The sequence below is a fragment of the Gymnoscopelus microlampas genome, assembly GCF_963454915.1.
Source record: "Gymnoscopelus microlampas genome assembly, chromosome: 22".
NCBI lineage: Eukaryota > Metazoa > Chordata > Actinopteri > Myctophiformes > Myctophidae > Gymnoscopelus > Gymnoscopelus microlampas.
Genome location: NC_139959.1, coordinates 9,320,582 through 9,339,089, shown reverse-complemented (window position 1 = coordinate 9,339,089; position 18,508 = coordinate 9,320,582). Strand labels below are relative to the sequence as shown.

At 39.9% G+C, this 18,508-nt stretch overlaps 2 protein-coding genes across 5 annotated transcripts in view; one reads left to right on the top strand and one right to left on the bottom strand.

Moving 5' to 3' along the window:
- smchd1 (structural maintenance of chromosomes flexible hinge domain containing 1) overlaps positions 1-17,008 on the bottom strand; it is a 49,472-nt gene extending 32,464 nt beyond the window's left edge. For all 3 annotated transcript variants that reach the window (XM_084048769.1, XM_084048770.1, XM_084048771.1), the window contains exons 1-17: positions 16,590-17,008; positions 15,548-15,623; positions 14,756-14,914; positions 13,937-14,019; positions 13,052-13,185; positions 12,454-12,568; positions 11,946-12,065; positions 10,045-10,211; positions 9,826-9,919; positions 8,612-8,825; positions 8,028-8,139; positions 7,453-7,636; positions 6,803-6,850; positions 3,756-3,953; positions 3,550-3,663; positions 3,330-3,439; positions 202-284 (exon numbers count right to left, since the gene is read on the bottom strand). In XM_084048769.1, coding sequence (XP_083904895.1) covers positions 202-284; positions 3,330-3,439; positions 3,550-3,663; positions 3,756-3,953; positions 6,803-6,850; positions 7,453-7,636; positions 8,028-8,139; positions 8,612-8,825; positions 9,826-9,919; positions 10,045-10,211; positions 11,946-12,065; positions 12,454-12,568; positions 13,052-13,185; positions 13,937-14,019; positions 14,756-14,914; positions 15,548-15,623; positions 16,590-16,772 — 2,194 coding nt within the window. In that variant the 5' untranslated portion in view covers positions 16,773-17,008. The remainder of the gene's footprint in view (positions 1-201; positions 285-3,329; positions 3,440-3,549; positions 3,664-3,755; positions 3,954-6,802; positions 6,851-7,452; positions 7,637-8,027; positions 8,140-8,611; positions 8,826-9,825; positions 9,920-10,044; positions 10,212-11,945; positions 12,066-12,453; positions 12,569-13,051; positions 13,186-13,936; positions 14,020-14,755; positions 14,915-15,547; positions 15,624-16,589) is intronic.
- A 601-nt stretch (positions 17,009-17,609) lies between these two features.
- The window catches only part of mettl4 (methyltransferase 4, N6-adenosine), a 90,405-nt gene continuing 89,506 nt past the window's right edge, over positions 17,610-18,508 (top strand). For both annotated transcript variants that reach the window (XM_084048775.1, XM_084048774.1), the window contains exon 1: positions 17,610-17,968. In XM_084048775.1, the coding sequence (XP_083904901.1) occupies positions 17,717-17,968 (252 nt within the window). In that variant the 5' untranslated portion in view covers positions 17,610-17,716. The remainder of the gene's footprint in view (positions 17,969-18,508) is intronic.

Below are 18,508 nucleotides of genomic sequence, written 5' to 3'. Positions count from 1 at the left end.
TGTGTGGAGTGAAATAGGAGCGTACCAAATGCGCTTTTTACATGTCTGTTTCATCAAGTACAGAGGGTTTAAGTGGTACTGAATTTGCAGCTCAACAAAAGCTAATTCATAGTGTATGACAGAGGACAGGATAAATTCAAATCTCCACGATAATCCCGATTATCGTCCCATCCCTACTTGTGCTACGTTGTGACAATGTACCTAGTTGAGTCCCTGCGGGAAATACAGCATTTTGTGGCCAGTCGTTTTTTTCGGGCCATGTCACATTCAGCTTCTCTGGTAGCCTGGAACAATGAAACACACATCACAAACTCCTCCCACACTAAATACTCATCACCATTTGAGACAGAAGAGATATATATGGCTGAGAGAAATACTGTACCATGTGGCACGACTTGACTTTAATACTGAGGCAGCAGTCTTGAATGTGGCAATGGCTGTTTAGAGAAGTGGTTCTCAACCTTTTCAGGCCGCGACCCCCCAAAATAAATCTTATTTGAACTGGGGACCCCCACCCTGATAAGCACTTGGAATGTAGGAGTTGAGGCATTCAATTTAGTTTGACTCGGTTCCACAGATAAATATTGTGAAAATAGCTCCTCTACAAGCTGTTGCGAGGAGTTGTGAGCTTGCAGATCGGCTATTTTCAAAATGTTTGCCTCTTTCTTGTATTATTTGACAATTTGGCCAATGTTTCACCAGTTTTTACAGTACAGTTTGTTGATAACTTTTGATGCAGTAATGGTCTTTTTCTAGTTTATTTGTTATTACAAAAAGGTCTTAAAAGTCCTTAAATTGTCACTTAATTGTCATCTGGGGACCCCCCACCTCCCAAAAAAAATCATGTGGGGACCCCCCTGGGAATCCCGCCACACAGGTTGAGAACCACTGCTTTAGAGCATGTTAACACATCGGGTGCCGGCATTTCTTCATAACAACTTACCGTGGGTGCCAGCATTCTCCCCATTGACTGCGCTTTGCTGTTTAAAGCTTTAGACTCCGCGATGAGCAAATCCACGTAAAAAAAAGCATCCATTCATGTTGAGTGATGACCCTGGCTACAGCCTGGATCAATAACATTTCACTCGCAAGTTACAACGGGGACGGATCGCGCATGACCGGTTTTCCACACCGGAAACAGATTTGGAGATATAGGCGTTTTAAAGAAGGAAATAGACAGGAAGCGGATGGAAGCCATGTTTTTGTTTCCGGTGATCTATCTGGCCCTTCCTTCTCAGGAATACAATGGGTACTCCCAGAGCTGCTCTAGCCCCGCCCGTGTGGAGAAAAAAGAAAAAAACAAAAAGACTGAAAACACTGTTCAGACCGTGAACGGCACCAGAGCGCTACTATGTGAAAATACGGTTCAGACCGTGATCGGCACCCGATGTGTTAATAATGAGAATTCAGGTACAGGGCTGTGTAATATCTGTGTGTAACCAAATACTTTGTTCCAAACCAATACTCTTGTTCACTTCACCCCATAAATCCCAATGGAAGTGGGGGAATATGTCTGATAAAACCCCCTCTTAGCATGTATTTGATGCTCAAACTTCACATGCTTAGTGAAATAGCTGTATCTGAATAACTAAATGAGGAATACAATAAGATAAAATTGTATTCCTCATCTTTGTCAATTTGTCAATTTATTACATCGTGTGGCAATCAAACAAACAGATGCAAGTCTGTTCCACACGGCGGTCAGTTGCACTGAAATCTTACTCCCACAGGCACACAGATAAAGTGTCTCTCAGAGGCACTAGCCAGAGGAGTCAATTCCCAGGTCGCCTTGAGCAGAGCCTGCTGAGGCACACACAGACAGTCCATTGTGAGATCATGATGTTACTTTCAGGCACACATGAAACAATGAGATACAAAAACATATAGATACTGTGTTATAACAAAATATAAGTAAAAGAGCATCTCTGTATACATGCCAGTTCAGAGCCAGAGGAGATTCTAGCAATGACGACATGGTTGGTCACAACAACAGGTCATGACCCTTGTCATGGATAGCCCTCCTGCATGTCACAAAATGCAATCAGTACTCATGGCAAAAGTCACATAGGAACCATAAACCAAAAGGTAGACTGTTTACACAAGATGTTCAAACAAAAGATCTGATGTTAGTTCACGTCAAACTGGACAGATCTTACTTATATAGAGGTTTAGCATGGAAAATTCCTCAACATTAGTGAGCGGGCACTTATAATGTGAGGAAAAATATGAAATATGGACTTAATTGTTTAAGATGAATAGGTATACATTTTTATCTGAGCGATATATTCATATTGATGTGTGTGTGTGTGTGTGTGTGTGTATGTATGTGTCCATATTTGGATGCATGTTGCTGTGCCATGTTATTGCTAAAAAGTATAAGGGACATGTTGCCTAACAACCAGCAGGGGCTGCTGTGGTTAACACTCACAAAATCACAGGGGAGGGAGGCCTTAGTCTGAATCTTAAACATACTAAACAAAATCATGCCTTGCGTTCATCCCTTTCTGTCTGTATGTTGTCAAAGTTATGTCATTCCAAATTTTCATACAGAATCTATTATCCTTGAACTTTAACATAGCTAACTCCGACGTGTAACATCATGGTGAAAATAGCCAACTCCCACATGTAACATAATGGCGAAGATAGCCTACTCCCACGTGTAGCATCGTGGTGAAGATAGCCTACTCCCACGTGTAACATAATGGTGAAGATAGCCTACTCCCACGTGTAACATCATGGTATAGATAGCCTACTCCCACGTGTAGCATCATGGTGAAGATAGCCTAGTCCCACGTGTAACATCAAGGTTAAGATAGCCTAGTCCCACGTATAACATCATGGTGAAGATAGCCTAGTCCCACGTGTAACATCATGGTGAAGATAGCCTAGTCCCACGTGTAACATCATGGTGAAGATAGCCAACTCCCACGTGTAACATCATGGCTAAGATAGCCAACTCCCACATGTAACATCATGGCTAAGATAGCCAACTCCCACGTGTAACATCATGGCTAAGATAGTTAACTCCCACGTGTAACATCAAGGTGATGTTACACGTCTTACGTTTAGAATACGTAAAGCACCGGATGTTGGTGCGTCCGCATTCTCAAGGCAAACCAGTAGTTTCAGTAGTACACATTAGAGGTGGGGAATAAAAGGCGATTCATGGATGATTCATTATGGATCTGCAATGAATGCTGCAATGTGATTTGGGAGGTGTTGTTCACAAACTGCATACATATGTACAGCTAACGATTGGACAAGTAGGCCATACTGTTATTAGAATCAAACCAACAGGTGCATTGGCAGTCAATCCTCTTTGTACTCACTTGGCTAGTTCACCATCAATGATTTTCTTGATGGAAGCTTGGGTGGCAGTCCTGTCCATCTTACTAATAGGTATGGTCCGGCATGGTTCATCGTGAAGTGCTTTTGGTTCCTGAGAAAACCAAGAGAAAGTTAAGAAGTGTAGGACATTTACTGTACATACATACAAGTGGAAAGCAATTGTTTGATAACAGTGATTACAAAGATTGTTTGGTTCCTCACCAGAGCTAGTTGGACGTATCCTGCCGTGGCATAGATCTCGCTTTCATAGCTACCATAGAGCAAAAAATGCATTACAGTGCCGATGAGGATGGGTTGCGTTTTCTGGGACTTGACCTATATACGGGAAGTGTAAAGATTATATTGATAGCGCCACAAATTAACATTTGAAAGAGCGTGTAGTCATTAAATGACAGGAAAATGCTCACTAATTGGCCTGCTTTATATCGTTTGCCATCCCATTCGATGGATTTGAAAGTAGTCCAAGGGTACTGCTTCTTCTTGGTGGCCACGTCTGGTCTTGATATGACATCCTTTATGTTTTCAAACTTCACTTGCTTGTCCAACCTCTCATGGCAGCTAGTAAGCCACTGGGTGAACTCCTTCTGGATTTTAACCCGTTGTTCCTGTGGATGTTATTAAAGATTAAGATTAGAAAGATATATGTTTTAAGTTGCGTCAACTAATCACACGTCATCTTCCGGACAGAATCAAGGATTGGGACTGTCGGGAACCAACTTCTATCCGTGGCCAGACATTTCAATGCTGCGGGTCATGACCCTGCACTTGGGACAAAGCATTACTCCAGAGGGAGGCCTACTGGATCCACACACTACAGACAGAACACACAATGTGTCTCTATGAGGAGCTTCTATTGAGCAGCTTTTTGTAAAGTGTCAGATATTCAGTCAGCCACATTGGCGTTTATTAATTGTCACAATCAATTTTGATTCCAGAGAGAACTGAAACATTTCAAACATGTCCATAGGGGTGTGGGTTAACAGTGTTGTAGTGTCTCCAATGGCCTCTCTCCTATATTTTCAGTGTAATTTTGTATGTATTTTCAGGGTAATTTTGTATTTTTGTCATTTTTGTATCTGTCATATTATGTACTGTCGACTCTCACTAGTCACTTGTTTGTTAGGTTGACTAACCTTTCAGGCCCTGTAGTGGCCTGTATTATGTATATAGAGTTGGCTCTAGGGTTTAACATTTTCCGGGAAATATCAAATTTTAATTCCCGGGAATTTTCAGACCTTTTCCCGGGCTTCCCGGGAATTCCCGTTAAAGTGTAAAAAAAAAAAAAAAGTGCCCACTAAAATGCATTTATATACTTAAATAGCCAATTTTACATCGAGGTGCCCAAATGTCCCTATTGTGTCCAGTGTCCACCTATGAACTTGCACTAATAATGACTTAAGTTGATTTTTTAAATCAAATAAATATAATATATAAATATAATATAGTGCCCTGGCGGAGATCTGCCCTGTTGCGAAGCAGCGGGTGAAGACGATTAACTTAAACAAGGAGCTGCGCTGTGCAGCCAAAACGCACTCAAACAATGTCAAACTCTAGCTGCTGAAATAAACGTTCCATTTGTATCATTATTGACAAGAGAACAGAACACAGTGGCGTACCCACCATAGAGGCAGGGCAGGCGACCGCCTGCCCAACTAAAATCTAGCCTCCCCTAGAAAATAAAGTAAAAGACTGAAAAACTGGCAGTGAAAAAAATCCAAAGAGAGTAGTGGCCGTCGGACCTTCACGCGGGCAGGCAATCACTACCGTATCCATTCAGCAGAGCGACGTCGCCTATAGTGATGCAAATGTTGCCTTTATCTTCATGGGGTGCCAGGAGTAGGTAGAGAAAAAAATGTCGCCTGCCCTAAATGTAATTTCTGGGAACGCCACTGACAGAACATGGATGTTGTTTGCAAAATGATTATTTATTTATTGTCCATCAGAGCGCCGGTGAGGTCACAGCTTATCTCTACTTTTGTAGGATATTGATTTGATACCCTAAACTTGTAATTTGTTTGCAGTTATTAATTTATATTAGGCTAGGCTACTTGCTGGATATTAAGACTCCATTTTGGGATGTCGGCTGTATGTTGTCAAATGTATTAATCTATATTTTGTTGTTGATCAAATGTCGGGTTTTGTAGTGTGATTTTGATGTGCACATGCATGCGCTGCCGCCCGCTGCCACTGACAATCAATGAGACAGACAGCTGTTGTGCAGTTCACTTGTTGTACTGGGTAGTTAGTAAATGGTAGTTTGAACGTTCTAAAATGCAAGTGTAGGTAGGGTAGGCTACATTAATGATGATAAAACAATCGGACCACAACATCGGTCTAATAGCCTACTTTCGCTCTCTCTCTCCCTCTCTCTCTCGCACGCGCCCTCTCTTGCTCTCTCTCTCTCCAGCTCTCCCGTCTCTCCTCTCTCTCTATCAAAAGCATTGCTTGGCTTGCGCGCATTTTAAGCTGGAATATAGGCTCGAAATCAAACCTACACTGTTTATGCAGCGTTTCACTTGATGTTGAATATCAACTAGTCAACTGGTGTCTACCGTATTGACAGCAGAGGAAACGTTGAAATCAGCGTGCGCAGGGCAGACATGGGGCATCACGGCCACTTGTGTTTTAATTTGTTCATTACTGTTACATTCAGTGCGTCACATATTGGTTCACAACGGGACGATGGGACCCTGCCCTGGTAAAGTAACTTGGCTAATTATAATAGTAATTCCTCCGCGCTGTAGATTGGCCTTTCTACTAATTAGTATTCATTTCTAACAAAAAAAAAAGAAAAAACGGGATCCCGGGAACCGGAGTCAGTTCCCGGGACGGTAAATAACCTCGGGATTCCCGGGATTCCCGTATCCCGGGAATCCCGGTGTTAAACCCTAGTTGGCTCTGTGTGATCTTATGAATTGCATATGTAATTGCATTAGTATTTCACATAGCATCTGTCCTTTCCTGGTACCCTATGAATAATATTGAGTCTTCATTGTTGGCTTTCAAGTTGATAACAGTTGGCACCTGAATTCATTTGGTCTTTATAGAGCATCGAAGTCTGACGTAATTTATACATACATATACCTGGGTCACGTCCCCCCCCCCCCCCCAATTACCCCTGAATTCCCATAGATGCGCTTAATATCACAGCATATAAGAACTGTGTTCCAGAAATAAACAAATGAGCACGGCGGTTTGACTCATATGAATATGAAGCATCGACTGACGGCAAGAAAACGCTAATGTTACCGCCGCCGAATTCATAAACAATGCAGAGCCACCTCCCTGACAATGTCGCCGGGACAGTTTGTTTATTTTTGGACCACAATTCTTGTATGAGACGATTCTAACATGACCAATGTTATTTTTCATAGAGAAAATACTTCCGTGACCCAGGGGATGAACGAATGACGTCAGGACTTTGTTACTCTATTGCATCATATACTATTCATACCTCACAACGAAGAGGACGACCTGTTTGGCTGAAACTCGTCCGTTGTTTCTGTCCGTGAGAGGTAAATAAAACCATGTGAAAAGGACATTTATTGTGTGCTGGCTATTTCCTCACTTTCATGACATTGTTGAGCTGTGCACCGTAAGACTTTTATTTAATCTGGAGTGTTGTGAGCCTTCGGTTTTGCATTAATTTCTCTCAACTATCCGTTTTAAGGCCTGTCACAATTATTACATAATCACCACGTCACAATTATTTGAGATAATCACAATTATTTTGCATAATGGTCATAATTGTTTCCATGTTGAAAAACGTTCTCAAACATTTTCCAAAAGTAGCAGACATAGCAGATATACAAGCATCACTTGACAGTGATTTGTACAGTCAGTTCTACATCGGCTATATTTAAAAAAAAAAGATTTAATATGTCAGTTGTTGTTCTTTGTATATTTAAGCTATTTGACCCGTGCAACTTCTGATTAAAAAGCCTAAAAGGCAAACAGATTTAAAAATAATAATAATATTTTGTTCCAATGTTCAATGCCAAAACCACAATCACAATTATTTGTATGGCAATTAATCGCCAAGTTAAATGTTTTAATAGTGACAGCCCTATCCGTTTTAGAAATGTCTGTTTGTGACAAACTTGCCTGTCCATTGACAATACGGGTGAATATGGTGCTCTTGCTCCTCAGCTGCACCTCCAGGTCAGTGAAGGTCAGCTTGTTTGTGCTGACCTGGAATGCATCGTCAGTGAAAAGTGCCCCTGAGAACCGACTGTAACATTCCGCAGGCAGAGACAGTCCTTTACTGGGCTTGGCGCACCAGTCAAACCTATAGCAAATGCACAACAATAAAAGGATTTAAGTCAGGGGTCTTCAACAGGGGGTCCTTAGAGTTACTACAGGGTGGTCGCCAAATCTTTGTGATAGGACACTTCTTCTTACATTAACCACTTGAACCCTATATCATCCCTATTCTGAGGGGAACATTAGCCAAAAGTAGCTGATCTACAAGCTCACAACGCCTCGCAGATCGGCTATTTTTGGCGAAGAGGTTTGGTGTAGAAGGGAAAAAAGCAGACCAAGTACAGAGCCAAAGGTCAAGTTGTGATTTGTTTTACGTCTTCTTCCACAATTAATAATTCTGGAAAAGTATTTGAAAAAAAAGCAAAAAAAGAACAAATATATGAATACTTTCAAATATATAATATACAAATCTTTACTCTGATACTGTGGTGTAGGGAATCAGTCGTCCATTCCAGAAACACTCAAACATGGGCCTCTTTCCACGGGCTTCATTCAGGCCATCAGTCTCGTCATCATCTTCAATGGGTGCTGACATAAGCAGAAACAAAGTATACTAATTTAGTTCAATTTAGTTATTTTTCTTTTTAGTTTAGTTTATTTTAAATTAGAAGCACAATATTGATTGAAAAAAAGTAGTTCACCTAAAAAAGGACTTATTTTCTATCAATTACACACGCCTTAAATTCATGGAGATTTCTTTGTTTTTGTCGCATTCCTAAGCCAATATTTGATGACTGGCGGAGTCAAAGAGTATGAAAGAGTCCTCTTCTGACCGGTGACCCGGGCATCAAATTATTGGCTCAGGAATGCAACAAAAACAAAAAAAAACTCTGAATTCAAGGCTGCAAGGGGTGAGTAATTAATAGAAAATAAGTATTTTTTGGGGAGAACTACTCCTTTAATTCCACTAACTTATCTGAGGGAATGTGATTCTTTACAACAAGGTAAAACTACCTTGACATTATGTTTATGTACCCTATCTGAAAGGAGCATTAATTACCTATCATGGCATGGGGGTCTTCGGGGTAGGTTTCCCTATCATACATGAAGGGATGGTACCTCAGGACTCCCTCCACTTTGCCTCCAGCCTCTACTTCGGCCTTGAACTCAAATGTGTCAGCGGTAGTATTTATGTACAGAGTCTGCATATCGTCGTCAAGCTGCCGGAGGTTCATCACACTAGGACACTTGGTAGGTTTTTCCCGCAAGGTGATCTGATGAAAAGACATTAAATTAAACATTCAAAACAGTAATGGAATAAGTACTCAAGTTTGTTTCCGCCCAAACAACGTCACTTGTGTAACTTAACACACCACGCATTGAACATCCTGTTAAACTTTCAAATTAAAACCATCTGACAATGTAAACAACACCACATGCATACTGCGTGTATGCACATTCTCGTGCGTGGCTATAGATGGAAAGCTCGCTCCTCCGTTCTTCACGATTTCTTAACGAACCTGATAACTGAATGTAGCGCTGTTGTTGAAGGCTGCCATCTTGTGTTAACCCATTTAGACCTGAGGCCGATTCTAAAAACGCCTCCTGACCTAAGTTTTCTGAAAAACTTCAAATATGTATTCAAAAATTACAAAAAGAATATGTTGCTATATACTGTACATAGCAACAGGAACCCCCAAAAGGGATTCCCATCTTGAAAGATATAGTTACAGTACAGGTTCCCGCCCAAAATGGGTGGGAACGGGACCATTATTTGACGAGCGGGGCGGGTCTGGTTTGTATTTTGATATAATCACAGGTGACGGGTCGGTCTACGGATCTGATCATTGACGGGCGGGCGAGGGTTGTCAAAATTGGACCTGTGCAGGACTCTGCTTGGCATCCTACTTTTCCAAGTAATTCAAACGTAGCAATGGTAGATGGTCTATTTGCGCTAATTTTATGTGACACCATCATATGAAGTATATAAAATAAGGCAATCATTTCTGAAAAGATAAAGATTCATCATTGAGATACTGCCCGACAGCGACGCCACGTTTTGCAAGAACATGTCGCCATGATTATAACAGTTATCTACACTCTACAAAACAAAATCCAAGCCTTTTAAACATTTGTATTCAAAAACAGGCATTCTCTCATGAGAACACATTCAATTCAAAGCATATACAAGGTTTTTGGGGAACCTGCACAAATTAATTTCTGAAAATGAATCTGTATCAATAAATAATTGTGAGCAACAGTGGAACAATTTACCTGGATGTCAATGTTGGGTTGGGAATCTTCAACTGGAGCGGACAGGCCCCTGACATTCCCATTTGAGCCATGAATGTAATAGTGATACACGTGGCTAAAGATAGAATACAATAATAATAATAATGCATTATGTAGCAAGCAATCAGTCAAGGTGGATAAACAATCATGCCGACATATACTGTATATGCTGTGTGAGAGGGTGCAAGCGAATAGACTCACGCTAGTTCTCTCATACAGACTTCAAAGTCCTGTTTAAGCAAGGTGATGTGGTCTGGCTGCACTCCTGTGATGACCACTGCTGTGAAGCTCTCCTTCTCAAACTCCTCAGCAATGAGATCACGGAGAAAACCCTCCTCATCTTGCTTCACGTGTGACGAGTCACCGACCTGCAGGGGTAGGATGCAAAATAGTAGGGGTGTAACGATACGTTTTAACAACAATTCGATACGTATCACGATACTTGGTTGTCGATACGATACATGAACGATACAGGACAGGTTAATTTAGAACGATACAATTCGATTCAATGATTTAAAATCAATATAGTAACTACCGTATTTATTTACCCAAAAATTCTGTGTGAAAAATAAATACCTGGAGATAGTGGATACAAACCTCTCTTTCTCTTTATTTTCCTTAAAATTGCTAAATACAATGCACAAGTACTTAGTATTGATAAAATGTATTATTTGCATTGCAAAACGATTCGATGCGATTATTTGCATTGCAAAACGATTCGATACGCTACAAAGTCAAACGATACGATATTTTGCTGTTTGCATAACAATATAGTAGATCGTTGAAAATTAAAAACGGTTTTCGATGCAGTTACTATGTCGTTACACATCTACAAAATAGCACAAAGAAGTGACCGTGTAGAAAGATTCATATGGAATTCATAAGGGACCTCAGCCATTCACAAAACGAGTGTTTTCAGGTGCATGGTCCGATTCACCATTATTATTTTTATCTGAATTTGTTCGTTAGGTACTCAAACTCACATCTGCTCTGAGGCACACTCATACATGGCAGAAATCATGCGTGGCTGTTATTAGAATACCTTATTCTTCAAGCACAATTTTATACACCTTTGACTAGTATATCATCCTAGTCAATGGTGTTTAGAATAGTAATACTATATAGTATTACATTTTATGCTGAGCATTGTTGAACATACTGTCTTAGCTGTAGCTGTACCATTAGGAATGCGTTCAACTGTTAAATAATTCTATCGTTTCGATAAAATCGTAAGATACATTGGTTATTTCATAACATAGTGGCCATATTTGTGATAATCAAATTAGTGTCCTCTAGATAGATTAAATCATAAAGATAAGCATCCAACATCTTTCTAATTGTCAAAAAAAATTGATTTGGACACCAAGTTTGCATTTATAGCTCATCTGGTTCAAAAGTTTTAGCCAAAACCTTTTTCAGGTGGAGGCCATATTGGATTTGGCAACAATGATGACCCAGAGCGTTGCTGGCTTAGGTACCCTTGCCAAATCATTAGAGCATGCCCTGGGTTACATCAATTTAGGTGCTTTTAGACTGATTCACACAAGATTATTCCTATAGCCCTGGACTGTAATTTCTTTGTTTTGCTATTCCGTATAAAATTAGAAATATTACACTCTGTTTCCCTAAACATAAGTATTCTGAACATTTTGAGCACCTCAGTAAATCTGTAGCTCCATAGAGACATGTTGGAAGTAGTGCACCGGTTATGGTCATTTTCAAAAAGGGTGTGTGGTCATTTTCGGGTAATTCGTCCCGGATAGAGAATTAGTCACAGTTCCTAAGTTGTTCCCTGGGGTCATATTAGCCAAAAACAGTTGATATATTCTCTCCTAAATTAAGTGCATACATAGCCAGGTCCTCTACTAGAAAGGCGACAGTGTAGGTCGGAGAAGACAAAACGAGGGCCCCAACATACTGAAAGAAAAAAACTCACACGGTGTCTTCAAATGCAATCAAAAAGATTAATGGGAATAACAACACTAACCTTATCTTTCGATCTTAGGAATGTGGAAGGTCTAACAGAAACAGACCTCCCATTAAATCTTTTTAATTGCATTGCAGTGTGCGGAACGCAAGCACAACAAAAGTGAGACACTCACCTTCCGGTTTCTGATAACACCACTGTAGATGTCCTCATTGTTCTTCTCTTTTTTCTCAAACTGCTCTTTGGAGATAATCAGCTCATGGACATCTGGGCAGCCTACTGGTCTGGTAATCATCTACAAAGACAAACACATTGTTGCAGTCAGTTGAGTCTCCAGTCAATTGAGTCTCCTACTGACCAGCCACCCGGTCATCGAATTATTGGCTCAGGAATGAGACAAAAAAAACATCTCCATGAATTTAAGGCTTCATGGGGTGTGCAATTGATAGAAAGTCATTTATTAGGTGAACTCCATCCTCTAGAGTTCACCTAATAAATTACTTTCTATCAATTTTCTCAAACTGCTCTTTGGAGATAATCAGCTCATGGACATCTGGCAGCCTACTGTGTAATTGATAGAAAGTAATTTATTAGGTGAACTACTAAATTTTATATTTTCTATCGAAAACATTCAGTATGAAACCACTTTTCATCCTATATCAATATACATTTCCAGCATTTACCCTAGTAGAGTCTCCAATGTAGAACACAGCTTGTTTTCCTCCCACACCAAAGTAGGATATATCACTGTTAATACTGCGATAGACCGGATCAGGACGGGTATATCCTTGATTATCACTGCAGAAGAGAATGACTTTAGGTCACAGACAGAACTTAACGACAGTTTCTGCTTCTAAAATGTAAACAAAATACACAATTGCATAGCTTCTATAATACTTATATAATCATGCCCTTCAAGGGTTAAAGGGATAATTCACCCCAAAATGACTTTTTATATCGGTTAGTCACCCCATGGATAGTTGAATTCATGAATATTTTTGTTTTAGTCGCATTCCTAAGCTAATAATTTGATGACCGGCAGCAGTTCCGGTAGGAGACACAAAGAGTCTCCTTTGGGTCTCCTACCGGAACCACTGCCTACCGGTCCTTTGGTCATCAAATTAGTGGCTTAGGAATGCAACAAAAACAAAATAATATCCATGATTCAAGTCTCCATGGGGTGATTAATCGATAAGATTGTTTTGGGTGAACTATCCCTTTAAGAGTACATGACGCTATGCCTTACATGAAGTACTTTGTGTAGTTGGAGGATGAACCAACCTTTCATATTGGCCTTTTTTCCTGTTGAACTTAGACAGCCTGTACACTGCCCAGTTACTGAGCTGCTTTGACGACATGCCTTGTCCATTGTCCAAGACAACCACTGCAGGCTTCCCCAGAGTCTCATCAAATAACTAGACCGTGAAAGGGCACACATGCAGCTGACAGTTAGCAACCATTCAACTATAGATTTTATTCATCACTAAAACGCTCAATCTTATGACTTCAATACCTTAAAGTAATGCTAGGTAACTTTTTCAATAAAACTAAAGTTAAATTGTATATCTTTTGTGAGTGGCAAATGTTTCACAACACCCACTCCATGAATTTCACCCCCGAAAGTTTTTTATTTATATATTTACTATTGAACCTTGTCGAGCATGACTTTCCCACGAAAATGACGTCATCTGGCCGGAAAATGGAAGCGGAAATGCACCGGTTTCCTGTTTGGCCAGGAACTACTGCACCGGTTTCCTGTTTGGCCAGGAACTACCGCGCTAATAACAAAAAGGAAACTCACGCTGATTTTAAGAGATTGTATGATTTGAAGAACGAAAAAAAAAAAACAGAAAAAGAAAACACAGCTCACGGTAACTAAAGCTCCACTGGCTAAGAGAAACGATCCACAGATCGTATAAAACAATTAAAAGAACGCTTTTTGAAACGCGTCCGTCTTCCGGTGAAAACGAATGGAATTCTCGGTAACAAAGTAATAAAGTAATAAATGATCGACCTGCAGTGACGGTAATGACCAGCAGAGGCTGCTAAAAAATTTTTTTTAAAAACACTTTAAAACGCTTCAGTGATAAACAAATATAAAGAAAGAAAGAATATTAAATACAATTAACATTCATAATAAAGAGGTACAACAAATCCACGACTAACCAGTCTGATCTCTATTGTCCGGGAGCCAGTGTTTTGTGACGTTGCTGACAGCGAGTTGTCAATCAGTTCCGCAAGGGCATAGGCTGAGGAAAATGTAAAACATGTTATTTTTTCCTCTGACTAGTCACCTGGACATATTTTAAGATTTTTCCAATCGTATATGACAAGTGACAATGAAAGGATTGAACAACGCACATTTAACAAAACAAGTGACATTTGCAGATTTTCACAATTTGCAGTGATCCCCATGGAGAAATTATTTCTCTAGATTAAATAAGTGAGCACACGAGGGAACATAATATGGGGGGTAAGTGTCTTGAACTAGTAGAGGACCTGGCTAAGATATGTATGCACTTCATTTAGGAGAGAATATCTCAACTGTTCTTGGCTAATATGACCCCAGGGAACAACTTAGGAACTGTGACTAATTCTCTATCCGTGATGAAATACCGGAAAATTCCAAGCATTCCAACATGTTTCTAATTGTCAAAAAACATGATTTAGACACCAAGTTTGCATTTATAGCTCATCTGGTTCAAAAGTTTTAGTCAAAACCTTTTTCAGGTGGTGGCCATATTGGATTTGGCCACAATGATGACCCAGAGCGTCGCTAGCTCAGGTAACCATGAATTCAAGTCTCCATGGGGTGACTAATCGATTATTTTTGGGTGAACTATCCTCTTATGCATAGGGGGGAATCAAGCATTTAATAAAGTTGGATTGGAAGTTTCTAATTTCCCAAGATATAATTCAATCTCAAATATAGCAGCATGACATTGCACCTTTTTGACTGAATAATTAAGACACTTAAGTACTTACGTAAAGCCTTTTGTCCCGCACTGGCATAGTACTCATACCTGCCACTTCGGACCAGAGTAAAGAAATGAGGGACAAAAGTAACCACTTCTTTTGTTGCCACGCCCAGGACTTGGTCCTCTTTCTGCAACACATGCACTGTGTTGCCATCTTGAAGCGCGTCTGCAATGGCATGTGAAAACAAACAATAAGTAGGGCTGTCATCACGATCGTGTCATTTACTTGACGATTAATTGTCACACAAATAATTGCGATTAACCATTTAATTGTGATTTTGGCATTGAACATCGAAACATATGTAAAAATGACTTTTCTGTTTGGCTTTTAGGCTTTGTAAACAAACATTTTAGAGAGCAGTTATGACAAATAACTTTAATATACTGAAGAAAAAGACTCACATTTAATAACATTATGCTTTCAAATGTTTAAAAAAAATAGTGTATATAGCCGTTCTAAAGCTTACAAACGCGCCACTGTGCGTTTTAAGCTTGTAGGTCGGCTAATTCCACTATTTTCATCTTTTAATGAAAATGTTTCAACATGGAAACGATTAAGACAATTATACAAAATAATTGCAATTATCCAAAAACAGACATAATTCGTGACAAAATGTAAGGTAGTAAGGACTACTGTTGCCATAATCTGCAATTATCTAACAAACTGGTTCATCTGATTAACCTGTAAAATGTAAAGATGTAAAAAAAAAAAATGTTTTGACATTTCATTTGTGAGATGTTTCTTTGTAGTATCATCTCCTTTTTTGTGTTTTATCTACCAACAGTGTTGCTCACTCACCAAATCTGTCAAAATCCAATACTGCTCTGTCGGTTGTGGTCAAGACAAATGTTTCATTTGATGGTATAGAAAATGCCTGCAGAAAATAAACATGAAAACATGTCAGTCTTGACCTGTAACTTTGTATGACACTTGGGCAAAAACAACAACACAATTAAGCCTAATGTATTCATTGTACGATGATTTCAACTACTGTACAATAGAAAAGTGACACAAATTAGGCTTTAGAGACAATCAACAAGTCATTAGACACTAATAGGCAGTCATTAGGCAGTTCCCTTATTACCGACTCCCTACTGCCTTTAACTCCATTATTACTGACTCCCTACTAGGAACGGGAGGATAATCGTTATCGTGATTAAAAATAACGCTAAAAAAATAATCGTTATCGCTGATATTTAAAATTATCGTGAAATTGCCCTCCATCATACACTAGGTACAGGGGTCGGCAACGGGCGGCCCGCGGGCCGAAATTGGCCCCATACAGCGGAGGGAGAGGTTCCGTCGGAGCTAGGGCAGCTGTTTTCAATGAGTTAATGTGGAGTTTTAGGTGGAGTGGGCGTGAAGAGGGGGATGTGTGTCTGATAAATGAATATCATGTCTGAATATAGTATCATGATGCAATTTAAAAACTGCACACAAAAACTATTCACACAAAAGTCCGAGTAGACGTTAACGAACCCAGCAGTGTGTCAATGTGAAATCCCCCTTAAGCACAGGCCTAATTTTACTGAGGTTACGTTTAGTTATGAAGTTAGGTTTAAGCATAGTTTTACTGAGGATAAGTTTAGGAATAAGGTATAAGCATAGTTTTACAAAGTCTGCCGCCCCCCCCCCTCCTGGACTGTATACTGTACATATTTTTTGTTTTTTGTATTTCTAAACTGTTTTTATGATGTTCTGCATCGGTTTAGACATAGTTTTACTGAGGTTACATTTAGGAACACCTGGTGACTTGACGACCGTTCACCGGATTTGACTTGGGGGCAAGCGTGTTTTGGGGCGAGCGTTCTTGTATTCCACACAGGAACTGTAACTTTACCTGCTTTACTTCTTGAAGGAACTCGTTGAAGTCCAGGGTGGTCACCTCCATCTCGACCATCTCCCCCGTGGCCTCTTTGCGTTCGAAGCGGCAGTCGAACACGACGATTCTTTTACGAGCTCCAGGGTCGATGCCGTGGAAGGATGCGGAGAGACGCTCCACGGCGTCCAACTGCCCCGACATCCTGCCCCGTGTGTCGTCTTCTAAAATTGACTTCAAAACGATGCTAACGTAAGCTAACGTAACGGCAACCGACTTTACGAATAATGTCGTCAATTTCTATGTCGGGGCTACTTAATATTACGAACTACGTGTAGTTTAATGACTACAGCGTGTATTTCTTAACGTCTGCACACTTTTATTTTAATTAGCTCGCCTCCGCGACCACATTTTGTTTGTTGTTCTTCCTCTCTATGGAGATTTCCCTCATCTACGCAGCTGCGGGGAAAAGTAACTTAATTTGGGCAGTGGTGGTGTGTGAGCTGCGCATGCGCCTCCCACCCAGGGACTTCCCCCTCTGGGACTTTCCAATGATTTCCAAACCCTCATGAGTCATCAATCATACGTTGAAACGCCTGCGACGGACGGTTCGGTTCACATGATTTGGAGCTTTGCTGTTGCTGAGCGAGCCTGCGCAGTAGAGCGCTGCAGTGTGTAGTCCTAAACAGTGTATAAAACGATCTATCTATCTAACTATCACTTCTTCTTAAACATTTGATTTCTAATTTATGGATTTATTTATTTATTTTTCATGGTTCTTTTTTTTCAATCATTGAATTGGTTTTTAATTCTTGATTTTTTTTGGGGGGGAGGGGCATTTTGGGGGATTTAAAAAAAATCTTTGTAGGGAACAAAAAATAAAGGGATATTATTTACTCGTGATTGACCCATAAAAATGTCCCACTGACCCACTGTTTGGGAAACAGACTCAGTAGTATTTTATCCTGTTTGTTTACTACTTACTTCCGCGTTAGCCTCAAGGACTACAAAGTGACATAATCCCCGTGCGCCAGCAATCACTCACGTGTGTTTTCCCAAAACATGGCAGCGTGTGTGATGATTATGTGATTATTTTTGGACAGACTGACAGTCTCTGCCTCACGACGGCTTGGCTTCATTCATAAATAATGTCTGTGGAGTATCAGAGTGTGAGTGGGCAGGTTGTGGACTCCTGTTCACTCATTGATCAGGGACACTCACGATGCGTTCGATGGAGAGGATCAGGCCACAAGCAGCACTTCAGATGTCGCTTCAAAAGGCAGTGTTTTGACATTTTACACAGTCGTTTTACTACAGTCACTTCACCAAGTAACGTTAACGTTACTTGTGTTGTGGATAGAGAAACCCCAGAGCAAATCCACACGACTAAACCTGCAAAAGTAAGTTTACTGGCAGTTGTGGAAGAAGATTCGATTCGATTCTATTAGATGTCTTTATTATCCACAAGGGAAATTTGTTTTGCTCAGGTCAATGCATACATTCAACAAGACAATACATAAATAAACACCACAATTAAAACACCTAGCAAAGTATTTCAATTCTATAAAAGATTAAAAAAAATGATTAAAGAACTCATTTTACTTTAGTAAAAGTATTTGCTATGGCCATGTGTGCCCTTATTAATACAAGTTTGATTGATTATCAATACTACAATGTAGAAATACTCTGTATCAAGTAAAAGTACAGAATTCAAAATTTTACTTGAGTAAAAGTACAAAAGTATTGGTATCAAAATGCACTTTATAAAAAAGAAAGTACTCATTAAGCAGAGTGTGCCGTTTCACAAGTTTTAAATTGTATACAAATCTTTGAAAATAGCAGATCTACAAGCATTGTGAACTTGTAGCTTGGCTATTTTCAAATGGCCGAAATGTATATAGGGCTGAAGTGGTTAATGTATGTTTTATAATAATCTAAAT